Source organism: Leucoraja erinacea, chromosome 12 (assembly GCF_028641065.1).
Source record: "Leucoraja erinacea ecotype New England chromosome 12, Leri_hhj_1, whole genome shotgun sequence".
Lineage (NCBI taxonomy): Eukaryota > Metazoa > Chordata > Chondrichthyes > Rajiformes > Rajidae > Leucoraja > Leucoraja erinaceus.
The window spans coordinates 25,702,760-25,715,778 of NC_073388.1; the positions used below are offsets into that span (position 1 = coordinate 25,702,760).

Genomic DNA, 13,019 nt, shown 5'->3' on the forward strand with positions numbered 1-13,019 from the left:
CAGCTTAAGGATAAGGGGGAAATCCTTTAAAACCGAGATGAGAAGAACTTTTTTCACACAGAGAGTGGTGAGTCTCTGGAACTCTCTGCCGCAGAGGGTAGTCGAGGCCAGTTCATTGGCTATATTTAAGAGGGAGTTAGATGTGGCCCTTGTGGCTAAGGGGATCAGAGGGTATGGAGAGAAGGCAGGTACGGGATACTGAGTTGGATGATCAGCCATGATCATAATGAAAGGCGGTACAGGCTCGAAGGGCCGAATGGCCTACTCCTGCACCTAATTTCTATGTTTCTATGGAATGGAAGGTGGAGTTGATTAGCACTCAGGCCTTGGCCAACCGAGCTCAAGTGTCACTGAAACGGTCGCCAAATCTACGCTTGGTCTTGCTGATGTAAAGGAAGCTCATCAAGATCACCAAATGCAGAAAATGAGGTTAGAGGAGGTGTACAAAAATCCTTGTCACATGTGGAAGAATTCCTGGGGACCCTTGAAGAATGTGAGGGAGGAGTATAAGGACAAGTGTTACATCTCCTGAAGATGCAGGGGTCCACTATCCATGTGCCACTTGCCAGGATTTGTCCCCCACCCCGCTTCCTCCCCTCTACTACAATCATCTAAAGAAGGGTCTGAACGCAAAACGTGCTTATCCATGTTCTCCAGAGATGCTGTCCCTCTCTTTTGATAAACTAGCAACTATAGTTCATTGTATCTTCATTTAATATCAAAGAAGTCAGACTATCTTCATTATCATTATATTTTGTGCATGCAGTCAGTACTCATTCGTTATGGTCATAATCATACCACAAGAGGCATTTCCTAAATGTGCTACCCTAATTGATTTTGTTCCAAAGACTACTTCATCCCCTATTCCCAAATTCTATTACATGGACTTTTACTTAGCCCTTCAACCTTGACAAAGGTCACTGAAGATCACCCACAAACAGGTGCTGGACATTCAGAATTTGTCCAAGTGCAACAACCCCTGAGGCCTCGTTCTTTTTTCCCCTTGTTAACTGTCCATATCCTTCAAATTTCCCCCGGTGAAATGTTTCGGGTTAACCCGACATCTTGCATAAAAGGATGCTCCCAAAGACAAACGGATACAATCCAAAGCAGATAAATGATTCATTATCACTCCAGATGCGTATAGTGAGGCAATTTAAACCAAATCTCCTGCAGAATTCTGAACTAATCAACAGCCATTTGTGAGTAAGCTACACCATGAGTAAAAAATATAGCCTAGGGCTTTTGTATTTTAGCAGCAGAAATGTTTGCTGATCTGTTGCTATTTAGGATGAATGGTTATTTTGTTAATAGGACACTGTGATAGTTTTCAGTGAGGCAAATAATTTTACTAATGTTACTAATCCATCTCTCATTAGTGAAGCCAGAGCTAGAATCACAGAATATCAGAGAATAAGGAAATTATATCTTTTTTTAATGTATAGCAACTAAGTGTACATTCAGTCATTTGTCATGAAACATCTTTTTCACCACCAGCCACAGGGAGAGATCTCGAATTTGGCCTTAGGAGTTGCTACCAATTCTAAAAATCTCCGATGATAGAAAATATGTGCTCTAGCATTCATTAATGTGTGTTTGGGCCAGGCTACGTTTCTGTGCAAGCAATTTTGTTCCCTTGCCAGCTGCCCAAGCCAAACATGTTCTAAACAATAGGCATACTTTGATGAACTAATTGACAAATACAACTTTGAGGATTTCAACTACCACTAATCTAAAACGTAGAACGCATGCAAGGGAACCAGGTTATAACCGTTACAGAACAAGACTTGCTGTCAACATAAAATTAAATCACCATAGACATTGTGAGGGGTTTGTAGACACAAGGATATGTAAATGCTGCAGTAACTCAGCGAATCAGCCAGTATCTCTAGAGAATGTTTTGGGTTGGGGCTCTTCGTGAAATGGTTGCGTATCGAGGTAGGGCACAGGAAAGAAAGGAGGAAATAAAGGGAGAGAGGTAAAATAGGGGAAGTCGAGTTACCTAAAATTGGAGATGACACAAAGTAACTTCCCAAAGATTAAACTGTATTTAACAGCTTTTCCAATAATGAAACAATCAGAGTTATTTCCCAAGGGTTTCAAGAGCAGGGGATAGTGTTGACATTTGCTATACTCTGCTGCTCATTTGATTTCAAGGTCAAGGTCTGGTTATTGTCACATGCACCAATTTCGGTACAGTGAAATTCAAATTACCATACAGCCATACTAAAAAAAAGCAACAAGACACACAACAACATAAAGGTTAACATAAACATCCACCACAGTAAATTCCCCATGTTCCTCACTGTGATGGAAGGCAATAAAGTCTAATTCCCTTCCTCGCGTCAGGGCGATCGAAGCTCCTACGGCTTGGAGTTCCCAAAGGCGGTCTGACTAAAGACCGCGAGCTCCGTGGTGGGGCTCTCGAAATCGGTCTCCAGCAGGGGTCGCCAACTCCTCGATGTTAGACCGCAGTGAGGACGGAGATACGATACGGAAATAAATTGCAACTCCATCGAGGTAAGAGATTAGAAAAAGTTTCCCCCAACTCCCCTTCCCCCACATAAAACAAGCTAAAGAACACTAAAAACATACAATTAACACATACTAACAAACAACAAAAGAAGGAAGGCCAGACAGACTGTTGGCGAGGCAGCCATTGCTGGAGCCACCCGGTGAAACTAAAGAATGGACCAGGAAATGGCACCACCTTACAGCCAAAATATATCAATGAATGTTTAACCCATTTTTATTGATAAACATATTAATTCATGGTATTATTTTCATGGAATAGTGATCTAATCTTTGGAATTTAATTGTTGTCCGAGTGCATAATGAATTTTGCCTATTTGAAAAATCAAAAGGCATAAAACACATTTATTAATTTTAGAGATATGCTTATTGATCCTTCATTTTCAAAGTAATTAAATTCTTAATTTACTATGATCCCAATGCTTCATGGTTTTGGGGACCCAAGTGCATTAACAAACTTTTGTATCGCTAATAATATCTTACCCTAAAAATCACCTTGTATTTGTTTGAGAAGCAAGCCCTAAGTAAGTTCTTGCATTAGTTTATCAAAAGAACATAAAATGAGCAGATTGAGGAGGGGAAAGGAACTGGGAAAGTGGAACGAAAGGTGTGTTCAGGCTCAGGTGATGGGAGAGCAGGGCGGATGAAAGAGAGGATAGGTTACTGAAATTGGAGAACTTGATGTTCATGACATTGGGTTATAAGCTACCAAGGTGCTATTCTCTTGTGCCTTATTGCATAAGCAAATATCTAAGATACTTACACTCAAGGTCTAAGTGTAACAGTGGGGCATACATGTATATTTATATGGTTGCAAATATATCAAAGCTATTCAAATGCAATATATATATATATATAAAAATATATGAAATAAGGTATATAATTAATATATACATCCTAAAACACACACACATAATATATATGAGAAAATATATATAAATATAATATACACCCAATACAAAATTAACCCTAATGTGTGAAAAGCTATTAAAATAAACACCCAAAGAAAATTCAGATGTGGAAGAGAAATAATTTGATTTCATGAACAGTTTTCTGTGCTTTGTTCATTCGCCAGACAAACATTCCCTCCTTTTTCCTGGTGGATTCTTGTTCCCTGCGAGGTTATAGTGGGCTACACTTATCCTTGGGTGCTATCTCAGTTTAAATCATTTTGTAGGAGGAGTAAAACATCACGGTCCTGATATTCATAAGAAATACCAAGTGTAATCATGAAGTTGGGGGCCTTGCATAAGAGTGCCTAAACAAGCATGTTGTGAACGTCATGACAGTTCCTTGCTTCCATCATCCAACTGTGCACTGTCATAATCCCAGAAGTAGACCACAACTTCCTGATTGTGCTGAGAAATCTACCTCCTCCATCTAATCCATTTTAGACCTGGTACAGATTTACTGCATTTATTTGAAATGAAGAATGGCTGCAAGTGAAAAAGGCAATTTTTTTTTTCTTTTTTTTTCCTTTAATTTTTAGATTATGTGCATTGCTGGGAAGACCACCATAGATTGTCCAACTCTACTTGCCCTTGCAAAGGTGGTGGTGGTGAGCCACCTTGAACTGCTGCTGATCTTCTGGTGAAAGCACTCCCACAGTGCTGGTGGATGGAATGTTCCTGGTCTTAGACCAGATGAAAAAGAAGAAGAACAGTAGTATATTAACAAGTATGTTTAGTGTGTCACTTGGAGATAAACCTGGTTGTGGTGATACGCACATTTGTTATTGCCCTGGCCTTTCTCAATGGTAGAGATTGGGGGTTTATAAAATATTATAAGCAGCTTTGATAAGTAAGTAGAGTGTGTTTTGATTTGACTGTTGTTATTGTACACCAATGGTTAAAAAAAATGTAAGTGGGCTACTTTGGGCTGGATGGTTTTGAGCTATTAGGTAAGTGTAAGGTATTCCATCATCCTTCTGACTTATGCCCTACAAACAAAGGAAAGGCCGTGGTGTCTCAGATTGCGAGTCAATCTTCAATGCATACCCAGCCCCTGAGCTGTTGCATCCAGTGCTCAGGCAGCAGTTACGTTGTTTATAATGATATTGGATATTGGCAGATTGATAGTGGGAATGTGATGAAGAAAATGCTATTGAATGTCAAGGTTCAATTATGTAATCTAAAGGTAATAAACCCTATTAATTAAAATAATTTAAATACACTTAATTCAAGTATTTTCTATTGCTTAAAAAATGTTTTTATTGTGTTTGAATATCTCTTACATTCAACTTGTTGGACATTCACAATCTTAATTTAACTTGCCAGCCTGTTCACCCTGGGGCTTGGCTTATCTGGGTGCCAAATCATTTTAGTGCTCAGAGGTTGCTGCTCTTCTCACTCAGCAAGTTCTCATCAGGAAGATTCATTCATGAGGGCAGGGGGTTGGCTCATCACTCCCATTAAATTCTGGCCTTTCACATGTTTTATTTTATCCTGTTATTCACTCAAAAATCATAAAAACGTGAACCACAAGTGGATAACAGAGCCGATGTCCCCTTTGACAATGACCAACCAATGAATGGATACAATGTATCACTGGAAGAGATTGTCTTCGCTTTCCTTTACTTGAAAAATATTTGCATACTTAATTGCATAGAGATGTCCTTGTCCTTACCTGTTGACGAAGTGACTCGTTATCTTGTTCTAGAGCTCTCTTGCTGAATTCCAACTCTTTCACGCGGAATTCCTTATCTGCCTCAGAATTTCTCAGAGTTAATATCAAATCCTCAAGGGATCGATGGCTTGAACCACTCTCTTTTATGGTACTCTAAATCAAAGGAGAGACACCATGGAGATTTATGCCTCTGTAACATAATTTTCTATTCACATTCAACACTTAATTTTGTAATACAGCACACTGTCAACTAATCTAATAAAACCCATTGTAATTATCAAACTTTTGCAGTTTTGTACATGTGAAAATGGTTGATGGTTGTTTGTGAAAAAATAAGCACTTTGTGATACCATTTAAAATGCCTAGCATTTTTGTCACCAAAGGCCAGCATTTAGTACCACTCACAACTGCCAGGGACATACTGATGGTAAGGTGCCTTGTCGAACCACTGCAGCTATTGTCTCTGCTGCTGGTCTATGACATACAGGATTGCAACACAGCAATGATGATAAATGATACAATGATGATTTCTGTTGGCTGCTTAGCCCGCAACAAAAAGCGTTTCACTCTATGGGCCAATAAACTAAACTGACATTTTCAAGTTAAGGTAGTGGAAAATGTGGGGGAAACCTGCAGGTGATGATGTTCCCATTTCTTGGTGCCATTGCCCTTTTTTGGTGGTAGAAGTCACACATTTGGGGGAGTGCTGTGGGGTAGCCTAGGGTATATTAGTTTGTGGATGGTACACACTGCAGCCACTGTTTGCCAGTAATGGAGGGGAAAATTAAGATTGCATGACATTCTCCTCAAACCCATTAATATACTTGAACAAGGTTCTGCAGTGCTATATTTTTGTGGGTCAGCAATTCAAGTTAAACAACTGGTGAGGCTGAGCTTGTGTGTCACCACTATAGTTTAAATATCTGCACTGATTACATTTTATGTTCTATTTTTACTGCACAGACATCACTGACAGGTGATAGATCATCATAACAGATAAGCAGCAATATTACGATTTCCCAAGCAGTAGGATGGGAACAATTTTGCATTTAATAAGTTATACCTGGTTTATTGCATAACAGTCAGTTCCAGCTTTGTTTTTGTATCCTGACCTCTACCTGCAGCTTCCTGCGTTATTGTAATGAAATTTTAAGATTTCTTGAAGTACGCGTAATAAAATGTAGTCCCAGAGAAATCCATATAACCATATAACAATTACAGCATGGAAACAGGCCATCTCGGCCCTACAAGTCCGTGCCGAACAATTTTTTTTTAGTCCCCTTAACAGTCAGTTCCAGCTTTGTTTTTGTATCCTGACCTCTACCTGCAGTCCCTTTCTGAAGTCATGTCCTCTTGTAATGGGAAAAGCTTTCCACATCAGTCTATCCCTCTCTTTTTAGACCTCTATCAGTCCCCCTTAACCTTCTGCGCTCCAGAGAATAATAACTTATTCAACCTATCTCTGTAACTTAGTCCAGGCAACATTCTAGTAAATCTCAGGGGCGACCAAAATGGTCATACTCCAACCAATGCCTTGTACATTTTATTACATCCCAGCTTCTATACTCAAATCCAGGTGGTCACAGAAGATATTGTGCAATTGCACACAGACAGCATCAGAGGTCAGGACAGATCCCAAGGCACTGGAGCTGAGGCAGCAGCACTGCCCTTTCTTTGCACCACTCTGCATATCATTAATCATCAACTACCATTTTCAAATTACCTGCTTGCTCTAACATTGAAAAGTGAACACAACAGTAAAACATAATCACATTACTCTACCTGCAACTGTCGGTTGTTCTCTCGTACGGACTCCAAGAGCTGTGAATATTCTGCCATCTTTTGCGATTTAAAACCCAAGTCTTTTTCCAGCATTTCCTTGTCTGTGGCAAGTCTCTGTAGAAGAAAAGGAAGGGAATATATTAATACAAATGAAAATATGATATTGATGTATTTGTATTTATTATACTTTAAATGTATTTGTATTTATTATAGAAATGAAAACACATACATAATGTCTGTAATATTTGAACCATTTGATTTAAATGAAATGTGCAAATGGCAACTAGCTTACAAATTCCTCTCCATGATTTGTGCCTCAAGCTTGTGTTTCCAATAAAGTATGCACTATCAAACAAAATTGCATAAGTAAAATGATTCATCATAATCAAACTGAATGCTGGTCTCTCTTTCACCAACAAAAAATGGTCTTGGGCAAGGGACACAAACAAAATGATAGAGAAATTCAGCAGGTCAGTCAGCATCTATGGAGCGAAATAGACAATGTTTTAAGTTAGGACCCTTCTCAAGTCCGAAGAAGGTTTCCGACATGAAACACCATCTGTCCATTTCCTCCAAAGACGCTGCTTAAACTGCTGAGTTCTTCCAGCAGTTTTTTGCTAGCGATTTATGCAGCTGCAGTCTCTTGTGCCTACAGTGTATAAAAATCCTTCCATGCTTAAACATGCTCAGTAAAATGGGGTATTGTATAGAGCAAATTTCCAATGTGCAAGACTTATGTTCCCATATTATAACAACTTGGACACTTTGTATCATTTGACATATAATTTATGGGCTATTAGCAAAGTCACATGCATAACATTAACTTTAAATCCTAGATAGACACAAAAAGCTGGAGTAACTCAGTGGGACAGGCAGCATCTCTGGAGAGCAGGAATGGATGATGTTTTGGGTCAAGATCCTTCTTCAGGCTGGCTAGGGATAAAGGAAACGAGAGATATCGATGATGATGTAGAGAGGTAAGGAACAATGGATGAAAGATATGCAAAAAAGTAACGATGATAAAGGAAACAGGCCATTGTTAGCTGTTTGTTGGATGAAAACGAGAAGCTAGTGCGACTTGGGTGGGGGAGGGATAGAGAGAGAAGGAATGCCAGGGCTACCTGAAGTTAGAGAAATCAATATTCATACCAATGCCCATAAGCTGCCCAAGCGAAAAATGAGATCATAGATTCCCACTCTGGTGGGAACTCTTCACTAGCTGTTCGCAATGCTCATCAATGACCCCGATTCATGTCAGTTACTACCATGTGTAAATATGCCATAAGCAGTGAGGACCATAATTTACCAAACGGCACATGGTGCATGGATAAAGTTACTAATTTCTTTCAGTGCTTGTTTTTTGGTTGAGAAGTATTGTATCACATCCAGAAATGTAGCAGATCTGTCAAAGATTAAAATAATTTTGCACAATGGAACATTACAGAACTAGTGGATAGACACAAAAAACTGGAGTAACTCAGCAGGACAGGCAGCATCTCTGGGGAGAAGTCTGACCAGTCTGAAGAAGGGTCTTGATCCAAAACGTCATCCATTCTTTCTCTCCAGAAATGCTGCCTGTTCTTCTGTTACTCAGCTTTTTGTGTCTATCTTCAGTTCCTTCCTACACATTACAGAACTTGTGTTCTCAGTCTTGATGATATTTGTGGACCACAGTCCAAGACCAACAATGTGGTGATGCAACAATATTCGCAGTCCCAACAAACACTTAAATATTTCTACTGTGCTATGAATTCAGAATATCTGTTTGCGGTATGGGACGCTCGCATTACATAGGGTGATTAATTTCAGGTGCTGGGCAAAGCATTTATTGCTTATTCCTAATTGGCATTAACATGGTGATTGCGAGCTGTGACATATTTTGAATTCAAGATTGTGTGTAACCTGCAGGGAAACCAAGGTAGTGGTGGTGATCCCATGTGTCTGCTACTGTTGGCCTGTTTGCTGATAATTATCATGCCCAAACTACTTATCCAATAACACATTTACTTCCGGTGGGCGGCACGACTCACGTCGCAGCGGCCTCTGCAGTCCGTCTGTCTTTTTGTTATTTTTTGTCCCGTTTTAATGTATTTTTTATTTTTTTGATGGGGTATGTGTATGTGTGTGTGTGTGCAATGTGTGTGTGTGTGTGGGGGGGGGGGGGGGGGGGGCTTTGGGGGGGGTTAACAATGGGGGGGAAAAACTTTTAAAAATGTTTCCCCTGCACCCAAGAACCCGACCTTTTAATTGTGCTTTGGTCTATTAATTGTCGTTGGGACTGTTACAACTCGTGGACGCGGCCTCCAGCAGTCCTGAACGTCCTGGGGCTCCAGTCACAGAGCTGCGGACCTTTCTCACCAAGTCACAAGGATTTGCTGGCTGTAGTCTGGAGCGGGTGGAGCGGTCCCCGATGGAATACATTTCTGCGCTTTTGCGACCCGAAGACTCGGAGATTCGGAGGACCCCCAAAAGCTACAAGTAGATTTACTATTGCAGTACAGGTCCCACCCGAGTAGCGGGGTTCGGATGACCCGAACAACGGGGCCTTACATCATCGCCCGGCGTGGCTCTCAACGGCTGCGGGACTTTGCCAGCGCCCGCCCGGGGCTCCAAACAACAAGACCCGGAGTGCGGCCTTGCATCACCCGGCGCGGCCTTGATGGCCGCGGGACAATTGTTATCGCCCGCCGGGGGCTCTGACTTTCTGACTCTGACATCGGGGGGAGATGTGAAGTGGGGGTGAAGGGGTAAACTTTTTTTCTTAGTCCTTCCATCACGGAGAGGCGGGGAGCATGCAATGTGATGGATGTCTGTGTGCATTGTGTTCCGCAGCTTGGGTCTTTTTTTTCTTGTATGTATGACTGCAGAAACAACATTTCACTTGAGCCTCTATGAGGTTCAAGTGACAAATAAATTGTATTGTATTGTATTGTACATTTTAATCCTTTCAGCAAAGTTAGTAGAGGGGATTAAAATATGAATTTGAAGGAAAATAAACATGTATTTAAAACTAATTGATTTGAAATGGTAGAATGAATACTTCCCAAAGAATCTATTGGCCTCTTTATCATTGCAATACAATTACGAATCTCCCTTTACTGCTTTGATAATATGTTAACAATGCGAGCTGAAACACATCCATATTAAACTTAAGATTAGTAACCCAAGTTACATGACGTATTTAATTTTGCTTTGCTTTTATTAATTATTCTCAACTAAATTGGTACAACTCTTGGACGTACTCTTAGGTCGTCCTGAAGATGGAGTAGATCTTCACGTAAGCTGCTGAATGTTTCCAAAAGAAGTCGCAAGGATTTGTCCACAGTAAACCTTGTCTGCGAAAAAAACATATACAGAATATCAGTCCAATTTGTCCACGATAAATAAGGAATACATTTCTGCAAGTTTTATCACCAAACTGAAGAAATCAGAAAACCGATGACCCCCAAAAGCTACAAGTAGATTTACTATTGCAGTACTTCCATATGGCTTAGCATTATTTAATGTGCACCGTAACAACTGCTAATTAACAATGCAATAAAGTACTGTTAATGGGTTTTCTGTAACACTATGAAACAAAAATAAACTTTCCTTTAATCTCTTGCTGCAAGCCAACAGTTATGATGTTTGGAGGTTGTTTTTGTTAAACTCCGAGCTATAATGATAATTATAGCATAACAAGTGGGGAAAGCACCTGAAAGGAACCTGTTTAGAAACTCCAGCAAAGATCTTGATTTATCAGATTCTGTGGAAAGTTAATCAACCTGAATGATTAAGATACGAGGAACTGCAGATGGTGGTTTATAAAAAAGTGCTGAAGTAGCTCAACGAGTCAGGCAGCATCTCTGGAGAACATGAATAGGTGACGTTTTGGGTGTTCTGGTTGTGGTTTCCTCTCGCATCTCAAAGACGTGCAGATTGATAGATAACTGGCCACTGTGCGTAAGTGGCAGGGAATTGGTGGAAATGTGGGGTGACCAGGTTGCTTGGGGGGTGGGGGGGGGGGGGAGGATAGTTAGGTTGGGCTTGTTTAAGGACCTGATGGAAGGTATCAGTTCACAGGCTCCTGTATCTGCTCCCTGATGCAAGAAGAAGTACCCAGGGTGGTGGAGTCTTTGATGATATTAGCTGCCTTCTTGAGGCAGCATATCCTTACAACCCTTCAATTGTTTGGAGGTGATGAATCAGGCAAAGTCCACCATTTTCTGCAGCCTCCATCGTTCCTAGCACAAACTGGTTCTACACAAGCATACAAGACTCAATAGGGAGTCTTCTGTTGTAATGCAAGAAGAACTAGCTGAAAATGTTTGCAGACAGAAGCTTACACTAACAGCCCAAAGATATATTTGCACCAAGTGTGAGTGCACCTTTTAGAATTATTAGGTGAAATTTGACAGTCTGTTGTATTAGCCACAGATGTTAGTTGGGAGTTGACTTTCTTCAGTGAAGGACATTTTATTGATAGGTCTACCTCTGTAGTTTACCATGTTGAGCAGTGGCACCAAAGAACCAACAGATGTGACATTCTTGACATCAGGGCTTCCACATAAGAAACAAGTGTATAGGCAGAGAGGCACAATGGAAGATCAGGCCCAGTCAAATGGTGTACAATGTGCTGTAAACTAATTTTTTTCCTGGACCATTGAAGGTAAAGATCTCTTGACGGAAGTTCCTGGGTTTGTGCATCAGCTGTGCATCACTACATCCGCCAAATCCACCTTAAAAATCAAGGCAACTTGGGCACGCATAGAAGTACTCTGCATAAATTTGCATCCTTATAAATGTTACCCTATTTTGTCCTTGGCCAAAGCACCATTCTTAATTTTCCATTAATTTGTTAAATAAAAGTTGGATTTTTAGGAGCAGCAAGAAACAAATGTTCTCATACTCTTGTTCAACTTGTTAAAGGTTTTATTTTTAGAAAAAGACCACATCATTTCCATTAACAGTTCTACAAAAAATCCACAAACGTTTGGGAGACATTTATGATTATCAAAGTCTTGGTTTCTTGGCATGGTTTTATGCTATGTTGTGGCCTGGTGGGCGGAGGAATGGTTGATGGAATTTAATACAGAGAAGTGTGAGGTGTTGCATTTTGAAATGTCGAAAAAGGGCAGGACCTCTGGGTAGTGTTGTAGAGCAGAGGGATCTAGGAATACAGGTGCATGGCTCCTTGAAGGTCGAGTCGCAGGTAGATAGTGGTCAAGAAGGCTTTTGGCATTTAGAAACATAGAAAATAGGTGCAGGAGAAGGCCATTCGGCCCTTCGAGCCTGCACCGCCATTCAATTTGATCATAGCTGATCATCCAACTCAGTATCCTGTTCCTGCCTTCTCTCCATACCCCCTGATCCCTTTAGCCACAAGGGCCACATCTAACTCCCTCTTAAATATAGCCAATGAACTGGCCTCAACTACCTTCGGCGGCAGGGAATTCCAGAGATTCACCACTCTGTGTGTGAAAAAAGTTTTCCTCATCTCGGTCCTAAAAGATTTCCCCCTTATCCTTAAACTGTGACCCCTTGTTCTGGACCTTAAACTGTGAACTGTGACCCCCTTGTTCTGGACCTTAAACTGTGACCCCTTGTTCTGGAGGGGTCTTCATCATTTGGCCTTCATCAGTCAGAGTATTAAGTATAAAAGTTGGGAGGTCATATTGTAGTTGTATAAGACGTTGGTGAGACTGCATTTAGAATATTGTGTTCAGTTCTGGGTACCATGTTATAGGAAAGATATTGTGAAGCCTGAAAGGGTTCAGAAAATATTTACGATGATGTTGCCAGGACTAGAGGGTGTTAGCTATAGGGAGAGGTTGAGTAGGCTGGGTCTCTATTCCATGGAGTGCAGGAGAATGAGGGGAGATCCTTTAGAGGTATACAAAATCATGAGAGGAATAGGTCAGGTAGATGCACAGAATCTTTTGCCCAGAGTTGGGGAATCGAGAACCAGAGGACATAGGTTTAATAGGAATCCGAGGGGTAACTTTTTCATACAAAGTGTGGTGGGTGTATGGAAGAAGCTGCCAGAGGAGGTAGTTGAGGCTGGGACTATCCCATTGTTTAAGAAAAAGTTTAGACAGGTA

The 13,019-nt window shown here is 40.7% G+C and overlaps 1 protein-coding gene across 1 annotated transcript in view; it reads right to left on the reverse strand.

The window, feature by feature from the left end:
- LOC129702224 (protein POF1B-like) overlaps positions 1-13,019 on the reverse strand; it is a 79,436-nt gene that overhangs the window by 15,111 nt on the left and 51,306 nt on the right. The window contains exons 9-11 of the mRNA XM_055643879.1: positions 10,182-10,274; positions 6,940-7,053; positions 5,158-5,310 (exon numbers count right to left, since the gene is read on the reverse strand). Of these exons, the coding sequence (XP_055499854.1) occupies positions 5,158-5,310; positions 6,940-7,053; positions 10,182-10,274 (360 nt within the window). The remainder of the gene's footprint in view (positions 1-5,157; positions 5,311-6,939; positions 7,054-10,181; positions 10,275-13,019) is intronic.